We start from the raw sequence: 24,888 nt of genomic DNA on the forward strand, positions 1-24,888 counted from the left end.
TTTCCCCCGACCCAAGTTCCAACCCTAAATGTCAGGCCTCAACCTCCCATGCCCAGCCCCGAGATGCAACTTACCGAGACCCAAAGTTTATACAAAACAAAAAAAATCAACCTGGGGGAAACTTCTCGCAAATGTCTTACATGCCCAACAGGTCCGACAACGGGCTGAGAAAACAGAATTACGGAAGCAAAACACTTCACATGGGTTTTTTATCTACACCCCTGGACGTTGTTCTCCCACCTGGAATTAATGTCATGACATTTGGCCGTAGGGGGGATAATCTTTCTCTTAAGTAGTACGTTTTGTGAGATTCAAAAACAAATAAGGGATTATTTTGGTCACATTCTTTGCCAGTGAGATTAACAAAATACTTTCTCCTGCTCAAATCATCCCTCAAGACAAATCCATTACAACTAGTACTGGAGATGGGTAACCTTTAAAAAGTGAAGAGCAGATTGTGATTCAGCGTTAAGGGCACTGAACACATATTGGTAATTGCCAAAGACCAGTATCTCATTTGGTGTATCCCAACCTATGCATAAAATAACAGGCCTATAAATATTTGGAATAAATTGGTCATTGAAGTTGCAACAAAATGATGAAAGAATAAAACACCCTTGTTACAAGTACAAAATAATATGCTTTCCGATAAGAATAAAAGGCTTCTGGCCAGAAGTCTTTTTTTATTTTACTGAGAAATTACCTGTATATTACTTTTGAGGGAGTCAGTTGTCACAATGTTTTATCCTGTCAACAGCTCTCTGTTGCTCATTAGCAAGGTAAGTTTTATGCTATTATATGTTCCGAGTAATTATCAATCGTGTACAGTACCTTTAAAGGCAGTGGACACTATTGTTAATTACTTTAAATAATTATTAGCATAAAACCTTACTTGGTAACGAGTAATGGGTAGAGGTTGATAGTATAAAACATTTTGAGAAACGGCTCCCTCTGAAGTGACGTAGTCTTTGAGAAAGAAGTAATTTTCCACAAATTTATTTCGAGACCTCAAGTTTAGAATTTGAGGTCTCGAAATCAAGTGTGACAGGGGTGTTTTTTTCTTCATTACCCACCATCTCGCAACTTCAACAACCAATTCAGCTCAAATTTTCAAAGGTTTGTTATTTTATGCATATGTTTGGAAAAACCAAGTGAGAAGACTTGTCTATGACAACTACCAATAGTGTCCAGTGTCTTTAAGACTATTTAAGGCTATTCCAAGGGTCTAGATAGTGTACGCTGTGTCTAGGGAAAGACTTAGGTCTAAATTATAGATTTTCATCCTGAAAACTGTGATTGCTATCTAGTAAAGTCACACTAGTAAAATACTTTGATGTACTCTGATTGGTCAAAGACTAGACTGGGGGTGTATGCTAAAGGCATTGGACACCTTTAGTAATTGTCAATTTTGTTATTGCAAGTACAGAAATAAATGATTCATTGAATTTAATTGAATTAACATTCGATATAAAGCAAGCTTTGTGAACTACGGATAAATGTCCCCTTAAAGACACTGGACACTCCTGGTAATTGTCAAAGACTAGTCTTCACAGTTGTTGTATCTCAACATATGCATAAAATAATAAACCTGTGAAAATTTAAGCTCAAAGTCGTCGAAGTTGTTAGATAATAATGAAAGAAAAATACACCCTTGGCGCACCATGGTCAAACGAAGTTGTGTGTTTTCAGATGCTTGATTTCGAGACCTCAAATTCTAAATCTGGTGTCTCGAAATCAAATTCGTGGAAAATTACTTCTTTCACAAAAACTATGTCACTTCAGAGGGAGCTGTTTATCACAATGTTTTATACTATCAACAGCTCCCCATTACTTGTTACCAATTGAGGTTTTATGCTAATAATTATTTTGAGTAATTACAAATAGTGTCCACTGACTTTAAACAAGCATTTTTTATGGCAGAAAACATACAAGCTGCTTAAAATAGGAAAGAAAGAAAAATGAACAATAAATAAAAACAACAATAAATTTCCTAATCAACAGAATAAAAAAAAATTAAACTCATTTCATACCTGTGGTGCCTGAAGAAGATGTAATCTCTCTGGTTGTGAAATGTGACGGCGCGTCGCCCGACAAAGTTTGGATCGTGCGGAAACAACGCAGCTAGTAACCTCCCTATACTGTGGCCAAGCCTGGTGTTGAAGTTGTTGAGAATCAGCTCGGGAAGATGGTCTGTTGTATCACCACACCTCTAGTGGACGGAGGAGAAAAAAAAAACAATTCAAAGTTTAGTTTTGTTACCATTATTGCACAAAAATCAAGATACAACGTGGTGCAAAAGGGAAACAGGAAACCCAGAACAGGTGCGCAGGCTAACTAAATGGAGCTCCTAAACCCATTTTCTCTCTTTTTTTAGTAAGCAGCGCCAACAACCGAGAAGGAGTTGAAAGTAAAATAATCATTATCAATATAAACCACAAGGGAAACTGACTGGGTAAATTTGTAAATGTTTTTTGGGGTTGAACAAAGAATTGACTAGAGTGGGATTCGAACCAACGACCTCCGGATTAAAGTGCCGGCGCTCTACCAACTGAGCTATCTAGCCCTATATTGGCGGTGTCCCTATTTTGTCAATATCTTTGTTCGGGGGTGCCAGTCAGAAGCCATACAACCGTTAACTGCCGTGTTGCCAGGGATCACACCCAAATTACGATACAACCTAGGAAGCGGCAGCTAGGGGATCCCACTCTAGTCAATTCTTTGTTCAACCCCCTAAAATAATCATTCTTATAATAGGCAAATATGAGGTGCTTTCAAATGCACTGGACACCTTTGGTTATTGTCAACGACTAGTATCCTCAGATGAGTAAAAAAGGCTTCAGGCCTGAAGTCTTTTAATATTTGACTGAGAAATGACCTCCTTCTCCAAAAACTACCTTAGTTCATCAGAGGGAGCTGTTTCTCACAATGATTTATACTATCAACAGCTCTCCATAAGCCTTTTTGAGATATGGTGGACACAACACTATAAGGTTTGAGTAAACTTGTGTATATACCCAAACCAAACAGTACACTCCTATCAAGTCTGCCATACCTAAAAAAGGCTTATTATGCGAAGTAAGTTTTTATGCTAACAGCTTTCCCTTAGATGACAATCAGAGCATACTGATCGAAATGTCAAGTCTAAACCAACGGTTCTTTTTAGAACCACCCCAACTCATCACAACATCATTATGTGGTGTTACCGCAAACCTTTCCATATCGTATTTCCACCATGCAAAGTTTCAAATCCTACTTATGCTAACAACTGTTTTAGTAATTACCAATAGTATCCAGTGCCTTTAAGCAGCTCTATCATATTGAACCCAGCTAGTTCGGCTGAGCGGCTTTCTTTCCCAGCCTTTCAACCCTCTGCGCTTACCTTGATTTCTTTCCTCAGTTTCACACTGGAGAGTTTGAAGTGAGCCGTGGGGCCGTCAGGTAGATGACATATCAACATAGCATCTTGGGGTATGGGGTTAAGGTACTATAATGACGGAAACGTGACAATGTATCAACTTTTTTTTCAGTGGGATGGGTGGTTTTCTAACTGTGGGGTGGGTATTAGGGGACATTCTTTGTGGCAGGACGGCTTTGTAGAGGTGCTGGTCACCTGTTCCTCCTTGCCACTCACTGGCTCGGTATTTTTTGCTATTTTGCTTCTATGTTTCTTTATGTATCGATTTGTATATATATGCCAGTGTAAAGTCTAATACACTAAACTTAAACTAACTCTCAACAGTTTGTTTCACCCTCCTATTGACCCCTTGCACCAATTCATTCAGCAGAATAGTCAGAAAATTCCAAAAAATAAATATTCTCAAAATTGTTGCAGGCAATTTTGAAATCTTTTAACATTGACTATTCTGAATGACCCCTTGCACAGGCCTATCCAGTCTGCCATGGGAGTAAAAAGTCTGGTTGACACTCTCTAGTCAGCTCGCTCGTACTAGGAGCTTGATCAAGTAGCCATAGGAAACTTCCCTTACTACAATCTCGGCTAAAATGCTTGGGCCACCCCTTGTCCACTTCCCCTGACAATGAACATTCTCTCCCCCGTCCCCCTGTTCAATGTTGACTGGAACGCAGAAGAAGACCTTGCAACAATGAGAACCAACATTGAAAGGGGGCAGGGGGGCCCAACGAGATATGGCCATGATTGTAGAATGGCAAGGGGGGGGGGGGGGGGGGGGAGAAGGGAGAGGGGGTATGGTATTATCAAAGGATACTAGGCAGCTTTTTGTCTCCATTAATAACTATGAGGTCAGTGAAGCCTTTCTCTGTAGCCTTAGGGATGACCTTCTTAAGAGCAGAGAGGCGACGAGGGTACACCTCAGAATTAGGGATACACGTCTGTAGCTGCCGACAGAGGATTTTACATTTCTGTGAAAATAACCCAAGACAAAGATGAGAAAAAATGAGATAATACAGAGATGGTAAAATGAGCAAATCAGGTAAAGCCAGGTTCATACTTCCTGCAAATGCGAATGCGATACGAATTTTGATGTCACAAATTCGCACTGAATAACTCACAACAGTTGAACTGTGTTCAACACTTGCGAACCATTTGCTGCGAAAACAGGGCTGCGACGTCAAAATTTGATTTGCATCCACAGGAAGTAAGAACAAAAAATTTCTTGTGTCACTCCCGAGAAAGATATTCTACAAAGATTTCTGGGAGTTACACAAGGAATGTCATCCTAAACTGAGAATTTTTCTTATTTCAGGAATACAATTTTTTACTTAGCAGAGCAGATATAGACACTGGTTTAAGTTCACTTAAGACTTAAGTTTATTTTGATTTATTTTCACATACATGTCTTGAAATGTCGGACGCTGTTATAAGGACCTTAGGTTGTGTCTCTCGCTTGAAGTAGGAGGACATTTCATCCTGGTCTTCATCGTATGTTACCTGAAGGAAGGACATGTACATGCACAAAGATTAGTGATCAAATTAAAATAGATTATCTAGACTAGATCAGATTTGGTTAAATGCTATTTATATACTAGTAGGCCTGTACAAAAGAAATTGCCTTGGCTTAAAAAAAACATGTAAATTTGATAAAATAGTTAACTAAAGCCCGGTTCATACTTCCTGCAAATGCTTCACGCAAAGCGATTCTTGCCTCACAATTGGAAGTAGGAACCGGGCTTAAGAAATACATACTGTTATACAATCATACTATAGGCCTACATGTACAAGAAATTAGATCAAGAATCACACCACAATACTTATCCATGATAATTAAGTCTTTAAGAAAAAGACTTTATAACTCAAAACTCAAATTCAATAGTCTTATAAATCTATTAAGCCCCGCCCAATATCGCAACTGGTTAATCATTATAATCGGTTTACGTTGGCATTGCCCACCTGCGATATTATTTTTCATAGCTTCTTGTGCCTCTTTAGTAACTATTTTCCTTTTAAAATATCCATACCACAATGAAAGTACACAGAAGACAGAATAATGTCATAAAATTCTACACAATGTTAAGCCCATTCACAAGGTCAAAAAACAACTGGACCAGATGATCAGAAGACAACACAATCAAAATTAATGGTCCACTTCAGGTAAAAGCACAGCATCAAAAATATTCAAAACACACGTTCAGATTCATAACACATTATCAATAAGAATGCAATATAGGCAAATTATGTGATGGTTAAACGTTGAGTCTATAGTATAAACAGGGAATAAAAAAACAAGTATAATAATAATAATAATAATAATAATAATAATAATAATAATAATAATAATAATAATAATACTAATAATAATAATAATAATAATAATAATAAAGTAAACATTTTTATGGCGCTCTACAATTAACACAGCGCCTCACAAGAAAAACAAAATAACATAAGTAGAAAACAAAACAAAAGAAAAACAATAGAGGCTCTCGGTGGGGAAACAAAAACGTGTTGAGAGACCGCTCGAAGATCGAAGTAGACACTACTTCTCTGACATCACAGGGCAGTTGGTTCCAAAGCTTAGGAGCTGCATTGAAGAATAGATTGTCTCCAGCCTTTTTGTAGGAGCGAGGAACAACCAAGAGTGTGAGGTCAGAAGCAGAGCGGAGCCTTCTACGGTCTTCAGAATGACCAGTATTGTAGAGGGTGAAGTTTTCTGTGAGGTATTTTGGTGCTTGACCATGAAGACATTTGTGAACATACAGAAGGATTTTGTATTTGATTCTTTCTGGTACATGCTTGTTTAAGTATTCATGGCAATATCAGTTCACATCATATCAATTGGTAATAAATATAAAATTGAGCATTAATATTACACGTAGCGCCATCTATCCAGAAAATGTTCTGGGGGGCACATAAAAAATATAAAAAGTCATAAGAACAATAAGAACATAGAACATAGGTTTCATGATTCATCAATGCATCAAGATTGTCTAAACAGAGATTGTACCAAAATCAAGAAATCAACTCCAACGAAGACTACAACTTTCTATGAAATCAAATCCTGTTTTAAAAGTGTGTTTGTGTATGAAGTTCTTGTAAACAAAATACATCCAGACCAATTGGCTCTAAATAAATACAATTTCCATTTCAAATACAATTTCAATTTGGACATAATAAATGGGTATTATACACATAGAAATAAGTAAATGTTCAGAGGTACAACCGAAAATTGGGGAGTAAAAACAGAAACGGCACATGGTACATGTAGCTGGTACAAAAGAGGGTTGAAATGTCATCCAAACAAACCGTCTCTAAAATCTTACAACCTGACTCCCTAGCTGGGGATATTTTATACATGTACCTCTTCATCCTGTGGGTCCACCATGGTCTCGTCATACACCCTCATGCTCTCTATGGTCTTGGGAGCCTTCTTTGGAGGAGCCTAGGTGGTGGGAGAGAACAAGGAAGTATGGATTAACTATGTTGCATGGTTTCGGAGAAGCAAACTGTTGTTGCAGACCTTCGCCAAACTTGAGCTTGAGCCCAATTCATTACAAGTCGAGAACAAATCTGAAAGTTTAGCCTCAGCTCACTTGAACTCTACGTTGAATTTCTGTCCACGCTGAGCTCTAAGAAGCTCCACACAGAAGTTTCAAACTTGTGCCCTTAAGTTTCAAACTATGGCAAGCAAGTTTCAAACTTGTGACCTAATAAGTTTCTAAAAGCAAGTACTTTCCCAAGCTTATAAGGTTACTTAATGATTAATTCTTTTAATTTGTTTTTGGGGGTTGCAACTTTGTAACTGTTATTGTCTCTCTGCATAATGTGCGCATACTGTTTATTTGTTCGTTAGTGTATGCCTATGTGGTTTAAGGGTTTTTGTAATTTTTGTAATTTTTAATATTTTTAGAAGTGAATTTCACTGTATATGTATTTATATGTGTGACAATAAACAGTTGAATTGAATTGAATTGAATTGAAGCTCTGTGGTTTCCTTTTCCTATAAGCACCAAGATACAGAGCTCAATACACACCGGAGTATGGATGAACACAAAATGTAAATTTTGTTGGGAATTTTTGTAGCAGACTTGCACTATCGTATCTGGTTTTCTTACCTTGTCTCCAAGCATCTTTCTCTCTGACTTCTTCCTTTGCTTCTCCTTCAACTTGTCCTGAATTGAGAAGTAAGAATTGAGATTTAAAAAAAAAAAAGGAGGAAATCTCTTACAAACATGTTGGTGATTCTAATTATAAATAACTGGCCTGGGATTTACGTATTTATTTATTTATTTTTGTTATTATTTATTGGACATAAAAACACAACAAAATACAAACATAAACAAAACAAGACCCTGGGAATAACAAAGAAGGCCTTCAATTTCCAATATACGTATACATGTATTACAAATCTACAACTATTTACAATTAGTCTAAAATGACATAAAAAATATTAAAAGATGCTAAAAAGTTTGCCAAATGAAATAAGGTATTGTGCAGTGGTATTTTGAATTTGACATGTCTTCTTAGGCTTTCTGCACAATGGGCCGATCGCACCGAGCCATTCCCGCACGATCGGTTGATCGCGCATGTTCGTTGGCGAATGTTGCGCGATCAACCAATTGTTGCGCGATCGACCGATTGGTGCGTTTTCGACCGATTGTTGCGCGATCGACCGATTGCTGCGCGACCAGTAGATATTTCAATAGCGCAGATTGACCGATAGCGCCCAACAAATACACTCAGCGGGTGGATTAACGAGATGGCACTGGGGGAAAAAATGGAAAACACCGGAAAACTACCAGAAAAAAATGTTTTTGCCCCAGATCATGGAGTTGATTTTCCGCGACATTGGCTGTGTTTAGTGTGAGTGATGCCATCAACATTGTTGCTCGATGTGCTGTGGAGGACTGTACCATTTATGGATAAGGGTTGCTAACAGGAGCTTGCTACATTGGAACAACAGAGGGCATTGTGCAACTGTTCCTTAATCAATTATTATCTTGACTTTCTTCATAAAAATAGAAGCAAAAAATCATTAAAATTGTTCTGTATTTATATTTTGTATAAACTGTACAAAGTTTTATTTATTTTTGTTTTCTAATGAATTCTAAGACAAACCTTTATGAACAAATTTATAGGGGAATGGACAGATTAAGAACAAACCACTTCAGAAACGGCTTCGAAAATATGCAATTGTTTGTTTTATTAATTCATTTAAAAAAAATGCAAATATGCTTGGCAGATATAGAAACAAAAATAGAACATATATTTAAAAATAAAAAAATGTATAATGGAAAAGGTATAAAAAACTATAAGTTATCAGTTATAATTTGAATCAATGGAAATAACTGCGAAAATATTCTATCTCTCTCATCTTCTTGCACCCCCCCCCCCCTTCTCTCTGGGATCTGTGAAGTTTTTGTTCTTTTGGAAAAGTTTCCGTATGGCGCCACCACTTTTTCATTCGATATGAAATAATTTAGTATCTAATTTACCTCAATGAGATATCCTTTTTTGTAAAAATGAGTGAAAAAGTGGTGGCGCCATACGGAAAGTTATCCGTTCTTTTTCTTCAAAATATTTTCTCAATCAATCTTCGAAATATTTTCTCAATCAATCTTCGAAATATTTTCTCAATCAATTCAATGGTGTTATGAAATGATTCAATGACATTTTATATTTTATAGACAATGACTGATTGAAGATGTAAAAGTTCATGTTCCTACAATCCTAGAATTTGTGTCATGATTTGTGAAAGTGGTAAAACGGGAGCAAATATGTTGCTAGCTGTCGATCATTTGACCATTTCGTGTTTGACCATCTCGCCCTGTACGATTCGAATTGAGCTCGTAACCCTCCGGCTAGCTCCGCCGTCGGGAAGAGGGTTACGCTTTCAGAAATGACTGTGACAGAAGAATTAAAGTGAATTACCTTCTTCAGTTGGGCCTTGAGTTTTCTATACACCTCTGCTCGTTTCTGCTTATTCTTATATCTTGAAATATTGGCTTTGGGGATGTTAGTTGACTCTGGTTCTGTCATCATGGCTGGAGTTTCGGTCATCTTGCCGTCCACATGGGCTGCCATCTTGGATGAGAATGAACGTGGTAGAGCACGCCCTCTATTGTTTGTTCTAATTTTAATAGGAGCCCTTTTCGAAACCACGGCTTCGGCTTTGGATTGGGCTTCAGGCTACTTCCTCTCGTCTACTAGATCCTACGGCCATAAAAACTTTAGGCCTAGTCAATTTTTCAAACAAGAAAATGCACCCGAAAAAATCGGAGAGGATTCAATGACAATTTACACCTGGGGTGTATTTCACAAAGAGTTAGGACTAGTCCAGTCTTATCTCGAGTTAGGACAGTTACTCGTCCTAACTTAGGACTAACCATGCAATTTGTATATCTCCTAATCCTAAGTTAGGACTGGTCCTAACTCTTTGTGAAATCGATCCCTGGCCAGTTGGTGCCCCCCCCCCCCCATCACCACACTTGTTCAGGGAATTCTGACCGCCAAATTATTACCCCAACCCCATACATTATTATTACAAGATATACGATTTACATACAATGACAAAGTTGGATAATCTAAATGCAGGCGGGCGAACCGTTAAAGAAAAAAAGGGAAAACAATTGTTTGGGTTCACTTTCAAATTATTACCCCAACCCCATAAATTACTTTAATGCACCCTCCCCCCCCCCCCCTTAATCTCAGCAGGTACGAAGATACGATTTGCATACAATATATGAAAACTGACATCTAAAAGTATTAAAGGGAAGTATTAATCATTCCGTTGAAAGGGGGGAAACAACTGAAGAATACACAAATACCTTCACAGGCAGCATGCACAGTGTGCAGGCTCCTAGTTCTATTTCCATAAGCCTATACATATCCCCGCAGGGAACGTTATAGGTTTCTAGTAAGACAGGGAAACTGGACTTCAGCCAAAGATGTCACAAAATTGTAGAATGGCCTTGAAAAAAAACAGCTGGACTTTCAACTTAAAAACTAATGTTGTTTTCCGTTGAGAAAGGAGGAAAATTTAAATACAAAGGTTTCCTCCCTCAAGTTCAAATCCATTGTCCTTCTTGGAAGCACGTGGTCGTTGTTTACGCGAGAGTGGTGTTAACTCGAGGCGGGAGACCTGCCATATAAATGTAACTTGTGATTTGTAATCCCCCAAATTGACAGATTTTGGCAATTGCGTACCCCCAAGTTGGGGCCCAAAAATATACTTTGCCTCAATGGATAACAACTGTTTTTTTAAACCATTCGATTGTTTCAATCCTATGATTTAGGGCTACAACAAAACTATCACATGAGATACAGCCGAAAATCCGGAGCGATTATGTCACAGCTGAATAATCCCCATTGCAATCTCATTAATTGTAACAATCAAAGAAATATTGCGTATAAATTTGAATAAAAATAAAATAAAAAAAATTGATGTTACAACTTACTCAGAAAATTAATGTTCCTTGTTGCCAATCAAATACTTCAAAGACCGCTCTACAAGCAAAAGCAATTTTATCAAAGCCATACAGCTTGCACTATGACCTTGTTCTGAGCGGACGGTCTGCAGTAACGCCTCATTCAAATTGGTTGCCATTAAAACTAATAATTTTCACATTACCACATCAATTCAAATGGAAATGTTTCTCAAAATGCTTCAGACTTCCTACAGCTGCTGTAGGCTTCGTAATAACCAATAATTTATTTGTTATTGCCGAAAAATTTACGGAGCGAGGTCAGATCAATATCGTTTTCTAAGACAGCCCGTCCGTTTCCAATCAGTAAACTTGACTTTTTCAACAAATGTAGATAATAATTAATCAACAAATTGTTGTTGTTGTTGCTGTTGTCGTTTTAGGGTGGAGGGTTTTCAGATGGGATTTCCAAACAACATAATTATTTTGACACCATTATGCATTACTCCAACAGGCACGAACAATCAAGATCAAGGTCGGGGTCAGTAAGCCATATTTATGTGATTTCTGAACAGCATCATAAATCTTTGGTGAGGCATTTTTCCTTCCTCCGTGTTCTTTTAACAATGGACCAATGCTAACTACAAGGTTATGTTTGTTAGTTGAACCCCATATATCTTTGCCAAGTCAAGTGTGAAGTAAAAAGATGCAGAAAAAACCTTTGCTGGAACACCTATTAACAGATTCTGTTTTTTTTAACAACGGCAAGGTTCAATGTTTACATGCTGAAAACTATTGTGTATGGTTTTTCACCAACTCCTGACTCACGACTTATTCTAAAGCTGGTGTAGGCTTCTAACCATTATTTGTTATTGCTGAAAATTGACGGAGCGGGTCAGATCAACATCGTCCCATTTAAATTACCAATTAAACTTGACTGCCCGCCTTTTTCAGTAAATCTATTTATAAGCAAAGAGTTGTTGTTGTTGTTGTTGTTGTTTAGTGGGTTATTTTCAGATGGGATTTCCAAATATTTTGACACATGTTGTTAGGCATTAAACCTACAGGCAACTGCGTACAATCAAGATCAAGGTCGGGGTCAGTAAGCCACATGTGATTTGTTCTGAACAGCATCCTAATACTAGGTCTTAAATCTAGGCCCAAGTACAAAGTTTCAAGTATGTACAACCTATATTCTTTTCTGAAATCCCTTACAAAAGAAAATCCCATCTATAGGCGAAATAAGTATAGAATCCTAATAGGAATTAAAAAGGATAGGTATATTCTAAAAGATTTTTTGTCTTTTCCTTGACTCCTATAAGATTCTTATAGGTTTTTTTTTTAGGGATCTTTTTGCCAAGTTAAATGAGAAGTAAGAAGATGCAGACAAAAATAGCTGCTGGAACACCTAAAAACTATTTTTAAAACGGGGAAATGGTTGTGCATTGTTTTTTACTCAAATTTTCTTGACTCACACAATGGATTTCGCAAACAAAATCAACAGCTTTGTTATGTAATTTTAAAGGCACTGTACACGTTTGGTAATTGTCAAAGACCAGTGTTCTAACTTGGTGTATCCCTTCATAAGCATAAAATAACAAGCCTGTGAAAATTTGGGCTCAATCGGTCATCAAAATAGCGAGAAAAGGATGAAAGAAAATACACCCTTGTTGGACGAATTTGTGTGCTTTCATATATGAATAAAAGACTTGTCTTTTAATATATGAGTGAGAAATTACTTCTTTCTCAAAAACTACGGTACTTCAGAGGGAGTCGTTTCCCACAATGTTTTAACTATCAACAGCTCTCCAATGCTTCTTACCAAGGCAGTTTTTAAGTTAATATTTGTTTTGAGTATTTACCAAACGTGTACCTTCCCTTTAAGGTGTAGTTTTCATTAATAATTAAATTCTGTGAAAGACATTTATTGAAAAATGTTTTATTGTTTGCCTGAGATAACATCTCCAAAACACATTCAAATGACATTTGCTTTAATATACATTGCTCTTATATGCCTTCTAAAAATTCGTTCTCATTTGATATTTCCCCCTCACCTCCAAATTGTTTTTACTGCCTTGTTTGTTTTGTTTGTCTAGATGATCTTCCTAACAAAGGAACCAGGCAAAACTCCCACAAGGGGATATGAACACCAACATCCAATCTCTAATATCAACATGGTTGAACGTCTTCAGGAAAAAAAATCCCATTGAAAAAAAATCAACCTGATAAAAGGGTGTGTGTCCATTTTGCTGGACAAAGATTTACACTAAACTTACACAGTTTGAAGATAATGATAGTAGAAAGCGTACTTTAAAATATTACGTGCTGAGGTGCTGTAGTTTTAGGGAAATGAGTAAAACAATGTCATGAAAATAATTTTGGTCTCATGAGACCAAAATTATTTTAAGCACTTACAAACGTATTTTCATTACATTGTTTTACTCATTTCTCACAAACTACAGCACCTCAGTAATATATTTGAAGGGAAGCTTTCCACTATCATTATCTTCAAACCCTGTAAGTTTAATGTAAATCTATGGACATTTTGAAAAAGTACCCAAATCCTTTAAATGGGATCTCATTGGAAATTTAAATGGGATTATTGGGATTCAATGGGATTGGTGTGGAATAATTTGGGACATATTCAACGGGATCCAATGGGATCCACAGAAGATCCCATTGGATCCCATTGAATCCCATTGAATCCCATTCAAAATATTAATGGGAATCAATGGGATTCAGTGATTTTTTTTTCTGGGATATAGGAATTGCACAAGTCAATAAATTGTGGTTTAGTCACTAGATGACAGTCCTAAAAAAAATACATCTGGACGGATGTTTTATATAATACACCCACCACACCAAAAGTGTATCAAATGACACTGATAAATAAACACTGAATGAGTTTTATTTGTGCATTATCACAGAATAAGATCACTTGGTCAAATCTGGATTTTCAATTTCAATAGAAAATTCTAGATTTTACCTTGTGATTTTATTGTGTGACAATGCACTAATGCATCCAATTATTTGTTGGTTTACTACCTCACAATTAGCGGGGGGAAACACAAAATTCAAAAACAGCCTATTTACAGTTATAAACATATCATAACAATTCAGTCATTTGTATATTCAGTTCAATAATTTACAAATTAGAGAGGTAATTCATCATGGACGGAAATGTTTCTGTATTTCATCACGGGCGGAAATAATTCTTCGGTGAAGCTTGGTTTGAAAATGCTGATGGCTCTCACTCCAGACCTTCAACAACTGCAAACAAAAATACAAAAAATTAATCAAGAAAGTACTACATTTTTGGAATTTGACAAAAGTTACCAAATTACTTTACAGTTATTCTCAAAATAGTTTAGAGACACTGGACACTATTGGTAAATTGTCAAAGACCAGTCTTATCACTTGGTGTATCTCAACATATGCATAAAATAACAAACCTGTGAAAACTTGAGCTCATTTGGTCGTCGAAGTTGAAAAAAATGAAAAAAAAAATAAAAATTGTCACAAGAAGTTGTGTGCTTTCAGATGCTTGATTTCGAGACCTCAAATTCTAAATCTGAGGTCTTGAAATCAAATCCGTGGAAAATTACTTCTTTCTCAAAAACTATGGCACTTCAGAGGGAGCTGTTTCTAACAATGTTTGATACCATCAACCTCTCCCCATTACTCGTAATCAAGAAAGGTTTTATGCTAATCATTATTTTGAGTAATTACCAATAGTGTCCACTGCCTTTAATGTATATTGCAATGGCAAAACTCACAATGTTTTATACCATCAACCTCTCCTCATTACTCGTAATCAAGTAAGGTTTTATGCTAACAGTTATTTTGAGTAATTACCAATAGTGTCCACTGCCTTTAATGTATAATGCAATGGCAAAACTCACAATGTTTTATACCATCAACCTCTCCCCATTACTCGTAATCAAGTAAGGTTTTATGCTAACAGTTATTTTGAGTAATTACCAATAGTGTCCACTGCCTTTAATGTATATTGCAATGGCAAAACTCACAATGTTTTATACCATCAACCTCTCCTCATTACTCGTTACCAAATAAGGTTTTATGCTAATCATCATTTTGAGTAATTACCAATAGTGTCCACTGCCTTTAATGTATAATGCAATGGCAAAACTCACAATGTTTTATACCATCAACCTCTCCCCATTACTCGTTACCATTTAAGGGTTTAATCTAATAATTATTTTGAGTAATAACCAATAGTGTCCACTGCCTTTAACAGTGATTGCCAATGTACTATCAGATTCAAATTTTGGGGCATAAAAACTCTACATTTAAAAATGTCTTCAATGTAAAACAATTCTCAAAATACTTTTTACTATCCAATGCTGCTGTAAGCTTCTAAGTAAAGGTGTTTTGTGCCATTGATTTTAGGAGTGATAACCGAGCATATACCAAAACTAAACCTGATATAATTCTGAAACTTACGTCCTGGAATGTTGACCTTATTGGAGCGGAGAACATCTGCTTGGACTGCATTCATGTTCATGTATAGCATCTCAGGGTTGGCCTGCACAAACAAACAAACAAACAAACAACCCAACAACCAATCAAAAACAATGAAGTAAAATAACATCTTCTTATCATAATTTGTATTTATATTTTTCTTGTAGAGTCAATGCGAAAACAATGTATCTCTATTTTGCAAAAAAACAAATCTCACACGGAAATGCTTTTTGTAAAAAACACTGTATCAATGCAAGTACTTGTTTGTGTGTAAGCTAAATACATTGTTCAGACAATTTCAAACTGACGCCTTACTTCAAGGTCAATAAAGTTACATGTGAGTTTCAACAAGTCAGAAATTGTCTAATCGCTGTAATTAAGCTAAAATAACTGAGATGAACACACAAAACAAGTATGTGCCGAGACCACTGGCCGAGATACATCGTATTTGCGCAGAGCTTTTTGTGTAATTGCTAATTTAGGAGGAGTGATACTTTTGCACTGATAATGAATTGAGGTCCACATATTCTATAAATGAAGGTAAGGTAATTTAAAACAAAAGAGGGAGCACTAACGAGAGTCAAGTGTTTTGTGCCTTACCATGAAGAGTTGATAGAGGGCGTCTCCCATGGCCTCCCGAATATTTTCATCGACGATAGGAAAGGTGCTTGATAAGTACTAAAAAGACAAAATTTGTATCATTATTTGATTGTCGTTTAAGGTTGTCGAGTGAAATTTAGTCAAGATCAGATGAGTATCAAGTACTACCAAGTAGAGTGGAAGAGTATTACTAGAGGACTAATGTAAACCGCATTGATACGATTTATTGTGAAATGCGCTATATAAGAATTTGTTATTATTATTATTATTATTAGAGGACGAGTTTTTAAACCATCCAGTTCGAGTGTCGCAGTACCAAGTGTTCTGATATCCAAGTCTGAAGTCCAACAGGCAAGTACCAAGTACTTGGTTCTACAAGACTTAGGTCTTCGAATTCCAACGATGGATTTCATATACAAATATTTTGCCAAAGCACTAGTATAAGAACCATCCAAATAGTCCTCAATTAGTACTTGAGTACTCAAGTAGTACTCGAGCATGAGTACTTTCAGCTCTTCGGAATTCTTTTTCTTTAGACTTGTGACGTGAGGATTAAAGTGTTTATTAAACTACTGAATGGCCCACATACCTCTAGCGTTATACTGGCCTGTCGTTGGCTATCAGCATGATCCTCATTCCCCATAGCAATCATCAGATTATGCACACATCTCTTCTGGATGAGCTTCTGGGCGATCTCTCTCATTTCACGGACGAGAACACTGAAGGAATATTAAATGTAACATTCGTTAAAGTACAACCACTTACGTCGTGTACCCTGTACCATACAATTGACTCTCACCCACTACAAAACAGGGCCAGACTACTTCCTTCTAGTCTCAGCCCTAGGAGTAGGTGGCAACGGCCTCTGGAAAAATATAATTGTGGCCCACACCTTGGAGTGGCCTTCAGGCCTAGTGTGACTGGCAACTTGCATAAAAAAACTATAAAAATAACAAACTTATGACATGTCGTGGTAGAGAGGTCCAGTTCACCGAACCCAAGCGTTGGTGTTGTCAGCAGCAGAGTGTGGGTCCAAATCCTGGTCATGACACTTGAGCCCTTGACAATAACTGCTTCATAAAAAGTTGGGAGGGTAGTGCATTCTGCTCTACCAGCCAAGCTCCTATAGTGGATGACACCAATGCCTACATCATTACAGACTGTGATAGGGGCAGCCCTGCTTCAGCCCCAGGCTGGTAGATGGCAATGTGCCTCTAGCGACGGTTGATTTGGGTCGACAGCCCACAAAAATTAAGTGCAGTCCTCACCTTAAAGTGGCCATCCGACCTTGTGATGGTAGACTAACACCTGCTTAAGATAGGCGTGCCGGAGTCGCGCCAAACCAAATAGATGAGGAGCGACTCTAGGTCAACCCAAATAAATTTAGGTTTCAGACAGCTCATGACAAGATCCACGTCTGAAACCAAGGTGCTTCAGAGTCTTTCCCGAACAACTGCAACAGTCGTCTTTCGACTTCTAGCGCGTCCACTCACTCCTTACTATTTCATACCTCAAACTTTTTATGTGCTTAATTCAAAATGTGGTTCGGTGCGACCCTGGAGAGCCTGTCTGAAGCGGGTGTTGCTCTCATAAACAAATAATTACAACAAGCTCACACTTACCCTATAACTTTACCCGCTGCTGCTTGCTGTACAAACACCGGTAGAGGGCGTTTCAGCTCAGGTGCAGTTGGGTCTAATTCATAAAAAAACAGAACAAATTATCTGTTTAGTAATGATCTCCCAAATCTCGCAAGATCTCACAAGTCTTTTGGATACTGACTCACTTATTATTCTCCAGGTAATAACTTCTTACCGTCTAAAATTTCTGGTCTCTTGAGGAGTTTATCTTTAACGGGGACGAGGGCACTGACAAGGCTGGATAACAACTGCTCCTGAACATCATGAGACATCAAGTCTTTGATTAACTCAATCGCTGCCAAATAGAGAAAAAAAAAACATTTAAATTGATTGAAGGACGATAATAATAACTTTACAGTTATATAGCACCTTATATAGCACCTACCACACCTCGGGTGCCTCAAAGCGCTCATTATTTTTGTCTACAACGGCGGAGCTATGTTTGAAATAATATGACCCATTTATTAACATAGCACCATTTTACGGTTTACAGGGTGCTGTGGTGCAACTTGAGAATGCATTTTACTTATGTATATGATGAGCACGTCTACCCATTGAAAACCAAGGACTTTAGACAAGGGATCCTGCAGCCGGTTTCACGAAACGCTAGGATGAATCCTAACTCGAGTTAGGATGAGTAACCCGTCCTAACTTAGGATGGGTTCAATGCATCCTACGTATTTGAATACGGAACTTTACTCGTCCTAAGTCCTAAGATTAATCCTAAGTTAGGAAGAGTTTGGTGAAATTGACGGCTGGTGTTTTGACAGAGCCAGGGCCTCCACACTTTGCTTTCGCTAACAAAACAAAAATGGACATCACTCATAGAAAATAAGTCCACACAGTGAGAGGGTAAAAAGAAGTCCTCGACTCACAAAGATGACAAACATGTGTGGTGGGTGGATGTTTAACGCCCTTTACTTCCAATCATGCTTTTGTTTTATTTAAATCTAAGTTAAAAACCCATTGGTTTACTTCACCCATTTAATTCATTCTTGCTCTGTTTGTGTATTTGTTTGTTTTTTCTTAATTTTTTTCTCTGCATTTTTTGTATACCTTGTAATGCACAGTAGAGTATATTTATATAGGTAAATGCACAATAAATGTCCGTTTTTATTATTATTTGTTGTTTGTCGGACAATTTATTTACCTTCAAATTGAACCTCCAGGTGATATGACTTGAGTAGATCTACCAGCGGCTCCACTATGTTAGGATTGGCTTGCCGAACAATTTTCTGATCAAACGAAAGTAACAACAAAAATATTCAAATAACAAACATACCACAAAATTAAATACAGGTCTCTTTGTCACTCATGCCTTGGAATGAAGCAAGAATAATTTTGGCATGTCGTGGCCGAGCAGTTGAGAGAACCGGTCTAGAGCCCAAGTGTTTCTGACCAGCAGAGTGTGGGTTCGAGAGTCAATCGTGGCACTTAATTGCTTTGTCTATCAGATGAGACATTGAGCCGTAGGTCCCTTGTCCTAGGATTTATAGTGCACATAATACAACACTTATTGATGAAGAGTAGGGGTTAATAACTCCATTGTTTCGAGTTCACATAGCAAGCACCCTTGTTTACAAGTGTCCTCAGTCTTATGAGCTACAGTAATTAAGTTCACTCATGAGGCATCCTTGTTTTTATTACCAAATACAAATAATAAAAGACAGAGGTAAATGGCAATCTGTTGCCAACAATACCAGAAACAACAGACAAACCCCTTTCTTATTTATCGATAGGTGTAACAGGGTTCTGTCACATGCGCTACACAACACTCAGGACCTACGGCTTTACGCCCCATCCAAAGGTCACAGCAATAATGGTCATAGTGTCTTGCTCAAGGACACAAGTGCAAAGACTAGAACTCATACCCACACTCTGCTGATCAGAAACAGCAGGGCTTAAGTCCAGTGCACTTGATCACGCACGACACGATTCCCGTCACACTGGCGATATTCTCCCGAGACTGCTGTCCCCTGCGAGACTACCACTCTCACGCTGTGCAGTCTCATCTCATTTGTAGTCAGCAGACAGCAGCGTCACGCGAGAGCACTGATCACACGAGAGCAGTATTTGATCGCGGAGACCTGTATGATTACGCCACCATTACGACTTGACTATCACTGCGACAAACCATTAATGACTTGTCCACAAGTCTAGCAAAGAATCGTTGTGAATATCTGTCCCCAAAACTGATCACCATCACTCACCTGTACAATCCGCAATGTCTGCGCGGCCATCTGTTGGGCCTTAGGGGAGCTGGACGGCAGCAGTGCGATCAACCCCTTGTACACTTGGCTCTCAAATTTAGGGTTACCCTGGGCTAGAGTCTGCAACATGTTGCGTGCACACTCTTGAGTCTCTTCGGACTTGGAACGAGCGAGACACTCAGCAACTGCTCTTATGCCTGAGAAGAAAGAATGAAGATGAAGGTGATTGCAGGGATTGATTTCTTCAAGTAGTTTTTGCATAGCATAATATTTGGACTTGACATTTTTTGTAAACAGTGAAACTTAATATTTAGTAGCAAATGGTGATTTTTGAGTAGCAACTGATACATTTTGTGTAGCATTTTGCTCTGCTACACGAAGGAAAATGTCCACTTGATTGGATTTAAGAGTTGTGGCAGAGCTTTTTGACTGTAAGAAACTTTCAGCTGTTTAACAATAACCGTGCACAAATTTTATGGGAGTGTTGACATGACCAACAGCAAAACAAACAGAAACATGAATGTCAGTTTGAGACCACAGCTTCGTGTTGCCAAAAGACTTTGCCTGCTATTGCGTCCTCAGAATTCGTTCTCAGAAGCAAACTATGGTTCAGTGTCTTGCTTAAGGACATACACGCAGCAACTGGGACCGAACCCACACTATGACAACACCAGCACTTGAGGCCACTTCACTGGGCCCAATTTAATAAACCCTGTAAGCACAAACACTTGCTAAGCAAAGACAAGAAACAGAAACTGGTTTTTAGTCAAAACTGGATAAAAAATTTATATTGTTATGACTGGTGCCCTACTCATTTTTTGCTCAGCGAAGAAATTGTTCAGTATTATCTGCTAAACAGCCTTATGAAATTGGGCACTGGACCACTTAAAGGGACACGTTGCCTTGGATCGGGCAAGTTGGTCTTTGAAAAGCATTTGAAACCGTTTGTTATGAAATGGTTAGATAGATAATTTAAAAGTAGAATATAATGATCAACACAAACATGCCTCAAAATTGCACGGTTTTCCTTGTACATCACGAACAAACACGGTCGGCCATTTGATGGAGTCAAAATTTTGACTCCACAAAATGGCCAACCTTGTTTTTACAATGGGTGCTTAGTATCTATTATTCTTTACCATAACTTTCGCAGATGAGCTCCTTGTACTTGCGTCCTGAGTTAGCGATACACATGAGAAGATACAGAGCCTGTGCCTTGTCCTCTTCCTTAGCCTGTTTCAAACTAAGAATCTCCAAGATGGTCAAGACTCCGCCCACGTCAAGAAACTCTGCCAAGAACTTGTGACTGGAATATGAGGGAAAGACATTCAAAGTAAAAAAATGTACCCTTTCAAATAGAGTTTTAGTGTTGTATTTGTCCTCTGTGTGCGGTGCACCCGTGCGTTTTTTCTATACAACATGAATACAACGGGGTTCAACAATATTCGGATAACTCCATTTTCATTTTGAACTCGGCATTTCCATTTGACAATTATAGAGGATGCATGATGTATGACCTTGTCCATGCCATCTAAAACTTTTCAATAACGAATCAGCTGAAATATGTATACATTTTACTATCTTATGTTGCCTGACCTTGGTGTCCCTTCAAAAGATTCCCATATCCACTTGTTAGGATTTTCCAATGGAAGGGTCCTTTGCAAAATACAAATGGCCTTGGCCTCTCAAAGATGAAATACAGTGCATGCAAACAATTGTATGATTATTGAAGGGTCATATAGTAGGAGGGTTTAAGCCAGGAAGTACACAAAGGTCACTGAGGCCATGTCCTTTGTTGTCCTTGCCATCGTCTTGGTGACCTTTTCGCTTCGACTTAAAGCTCTGTAAAATGGAAGCGCCCTTTGTGAAATGAAAATGTCCTTGCCCTCGCAAAGATGTAATTCTTGACATGCGAACAATCAGTGAATGATATATTAAATGGTCAAACAGTAGGAGGGTTATTTTCAGGAGAGGGAAATGGAGTCTGCAAGAAGAGGGTTGGGATCAGAGAGCTCACCCGCTGGACGCTGATAAGAAGATGCTGAGAGCTTGTAGCTGTTGACTCAGACATGTTCCAACCATGTAGCTGTCAGAAAAGTTATGGAAAGCCATGCAGAAATTGGTCTTGGTCCAAGGAACAATCAATTAGTATCTTCAATACCTTCACGCAGTACTTACAATGGAAGATATAAAAACAGCCCGACTCCTACAGAGAGCAGGCCACAAATTGACCTACGTCACACCCACAGCAAGTGCCCATGGCCCGATTTCATAAAGCCTGTAAGCAAAAAAATTTGCTCAGCATGAAATTGCTTCCTTGATAAAAACAGGCTTACCAACCAAATTTCCACGTGATTTTTAGGATAAGCAAACAACAGCTGAATCCCAGTTAACAAGCAATATGCAACAAATTAAAATTTGGTTGGTAATCTTGTTTTTATCAAGGAAGGAATTTCATGCTAAGCATATTTTCGCGCTAACAGGCTTTATGAAATTGGGCTCTGTGCTTTTGCTGTGGTGCCCTGTGTGCAAGGTTACCCTTACCAGAGGAAGATTCCTGTGCCCCTTCAAGAGTGAAAATATCAAGGCATGAGGGAGTGTGTATATAATACGCCTCTTAATATTTATGCATGATGGGGCGCAGGTTCCCCATCACTTGCAGTGGCTGCGCCAATCGCCTCGCTTTGAGTTGTGACGTACCTCATGCATAAATATTAAGAGAGGCGTATGACTTGATTGAAATTCATATTGCTTCTTTATTTAGAACAAAATTTTGGTCCAGTAAGATTTTTGAGCTACAAGAACTGCAGTCTTGTGAATTATTGTCCAAAATTTTAGCCATGCAGAGTTTTTGTATTACACACTGATGCAAAAGGCAAAGAAGCAAAAACTGTAATGTTTATCCCAGATACATTAATCAAAGTCACAAGGATACGTTAGCCTTATCCAGGCTGTAAGACGAGCCAAAAAGAGACTGGCTGCTTGAGCAAAATCCGCCTCTAACTCCGGCCCCGTCTTATTCTGACTACTCTTGATGAAGTCGCTGAGGATCTGAGCTCGTGTTGATGTTGACCCTTTGTCCCATTCTCTGAGCATGGCCATCACATTACTGATGGCTGTCTGTGCTTTGGCCATGGCTGATCTACAGACAGAGGGTAAAATATAAAATAAAAGGTTAACAATTGATGAAAGCATTTGACACTCGTACAAACAGTTACACACTATTCTGATTTGCCTGTTTGTCAATACTCCTATCATTAGCCCACCATATTGGGCTGTTACTCTGTTAGTTAGTGTTTCCAGTCCTGATAGTCTGTCTTTGATAAGACCAATGTTAAGAGAGCCATCACTAACAAGTAAGAGCCCAACACGTAGTTGCGATGCGTTGGGTAGTTGCGATTCCGTAACCCTCCATCCTCAATGACCGTCGGGAGGATGGGATGGTTACGATCATCGCAACTACCAAACATGGTGGCTACTTTCCCCCCTACATGTTCAGACACCCCAACAGTGTATTTTCTTAATTTAACCCTAAACCATAACCAGATATAACCCCAACCCAATCAAATACCATGTGAATCACAGGGGTTGTCGGAATATGTCAGAATATAGAGCTAGCAGTCAGCATCCAAACTTGAACAGGCATTTTTAAATGCTTCTGTCAGTGTGTCAGTCTCTCTCTCACTCTCAGTCTCAGTTGCACTGGCTACTGCCAAGCAAATGTGACGAAAGCGTGACTTGTGTAGTGCTAACTTGTTTATGTGAGTGAGAAAATAATTAGAGATCGACTCATCTCATGAGTTGAGTTGACGTTTACCCAGTACACCACACTGATGAAGGGAAAAATTTCTGCATGGCACCACCATATGAAATAAAATAGTATCTAATTTTATTCTAATTAATTTACCTCAATGACATGAGATCTCTTTTTGTAAAAATGAGTGAAAAAGAGGTGGCGCCATCCGGAAAGTTAAATCCCTAAAAGAGTAGAGGAGTAGGTCTATACATTGTCACTGGCTGGGATTGATTTTTTATGGAATTTTCAATGAATGTAAGTGTTACTGCTACCAAACATTGGCCTAACATTAACATTAGCAAGTCGTAAGTTAACTAACACTTCACCTAGAGTCCCTAGAGTAAGACTAGACTATCACTATGTTTAACATTCAGTTCAGACAGTTCCATCAATCAAAGTTTTTAACACTTACTTAGTTTTTAACTTACCCCGATCAGCTGCGGATTACAAACCACACGGATGACGTGGAAGGGAAAACGACTACATTCAGTATTGTAATTTCGGTCTTAAAATTTCCATAAAATTTGTGGAATTTGTTAATTTTGCCAGAAATACTGCCTGTCAAAACAGCATGGAGATCAACACGATTGTTGACATGTTGCTAGCGGCCGGTTTTCATACTCTCGACCCCAACTGATCGAACTCTGCTAGTTCGTTAACGCTGTAAGAGGCATACAATGCACAGACTTAACATCACGTGTGTAGAACGGCGTACGAGGTTGCACCACCAAAAACTACGATGGCCAAGAAGCAACACATCACAATACAGAATTATGACTAGACTGGCTTGACATAATATAGTTATTTTGTTCAAAGATCATTTTGCCTGAGGGAAAAAATAAATTCATGCATGTAAGAAACAGAGCCTAAAACGAAAGCCTGTGTTAAAAAAAAAAAAAAAACATTTCAATGAGCTGTTTGCAACACCGGAGATTGGTGTGACAACGGACTCACAATGAGCCCCAGGGAGGCCAACAAACCTGTTTGTTGCAAACGGAAGTATTTTTATAACGAAAATCGAACCCTGTCAAAGACACCAACAACAACAACAACAACAACAACAACAACAACAACAACAACAACAACAACAACAACAACAACAACAACAACAACAACAACAACAACAACAACAACAACAACAACAACAACAACAACAACAACAACAACAACAACAACAACAACAACAACAACAAAATAATATGAACACTTATAGTGCGCCGGTATCCACCACAAGTGATGCTCATGGCGCAAGGAAGAAACACAAAATTAATGAAAAGCAGCTGTGAAAAAGTGGGTTTTGAGGGCCTCTTTGAACTTATGAATA

The 24,888-nt window shown here is 38.2% G+C and overlaps 2 protein-coding genes and 1 non-coding gene across 3 annotated transcripts in view; all 3 read right to left on the reverse strand.

Annotated features, from left to right (window-relative positions):
- LOC139946471 (ribosome production factor 1-like) overlaps positions 1–9,766 on the reverse strand; it is a 32,957-nt gene extending 23,191 nt beyond the window's left edge. Inside the window, exons 1-7 of the mRNA XM_071944141.1 lie at positions 9,344–9,766; positions 7,528–7,584; positions 6,774–6,854; positions 4,814–4,909; positions 4,227–4,380; positions 3,380–3,462; positions 2,031–2,209 (exon numbers count right to left, since the gene is read on the reverse strand). Coding sequence (XP_071800242.1) covers positions 2,031–2,209; positions 3,380–3,462; positions 4,227–4,380; positions 4,814–4,909; positions 6,774–6,854; positions 7,528–7,584; positions 9,344–9,496 — 803 coding nt within the window. The 5' untranslated portion in view covers positions 9,497–9,766. The remainder of the gene's footprint in view (positions 1–2,030; positions 2,210–3,379; positions 3,463–4,226; positions 4,381–4,813; positions 4,910–6,773; positions 6,855–7,527; positions 7,585–9,343) is intronic.
- On the reverse strand, positions 2,491–2,563 carry Trnak-uuu (transfer RNA lysine (anticodon UUU)). The gene has a single exon. It is a non-coding gene; the product is annotated as a tRNA-Lys (tRNA).
- Positions 9,767–12,251: 2,485 nt separating the features above from the next.
- LOC139946470 (armadillo-like helical domain containing protein 1) lies at positions 12,252–24,186 on the reverse strand. Its single transcript, XM_071944140.1, has 12 exons — positions 23,993–24,186; positions 22,704–22,910; positions 21,786–21,854; positions 20,908–21,074; positions 19,769–19,965; positions 18,709–18,793; positions 17,734–17,853; positions 17,541–17,613; positions 16,508–16,637; positions 15,919–15,996; positions 15,301–15,382; positions 12,252–14,106 (listed from the first exon to the last, which is right to left on the reverse strand). Exons 2-12 carry the CDS (start codon positions 22,901–22,903, stop codon positions 14,087–14,089), a joined length of 1,221 nt encoding a protein of 406 aa, XP_071800241.1. The 5' UTR covers positions 22,904–22,910; positions 23,993–24,186; the 3' UTR covers positions 12,252–14,086.
- Positions 24,187–24,888: the final 702 nt, after the last annotated feature.

This window comes from Asterias amurensis, chromosome 13, assembly GCF_032118995.1.
Source record: "Asterias amurensis chromosome 13, ASM3211899v1".
Taxonomy (NCBI): domain Eukaryota; kingdom Metazoa; phylum Echinodermata; class Asteroidea; order Forcipulatida; family Asteriidae; genus Asterias; species Asterias amurensis.

What these genes read in the sequence shown, in the direction of transcription:
- LOC139946470 (XM_071944140.1), bottom strand. Translation starts at nt 22,903, where the DNA reads ATGGCCAAAGCACAGACAGCCATCAGTAATGTGATGGCCATGCTCAGA. An exon ending in ACAGCCTGGATAAGGCTAAC is followed by an intron (nt 21,855 to 22,703) that starts GTATCCTTGTGA and finishes CTTTTCTGACAG; the next exon opens with CTACATGGTTGGAACATGTC. An exon ending in CCCTCTATCAACTCTTCATG is followed by an intron (nt 15,383 to 15,918) that starts GTAAGGCACAAA and finishes TTGTTTGTGCAG; the next exon opens with GCCAACCCTGAGATGCTATA.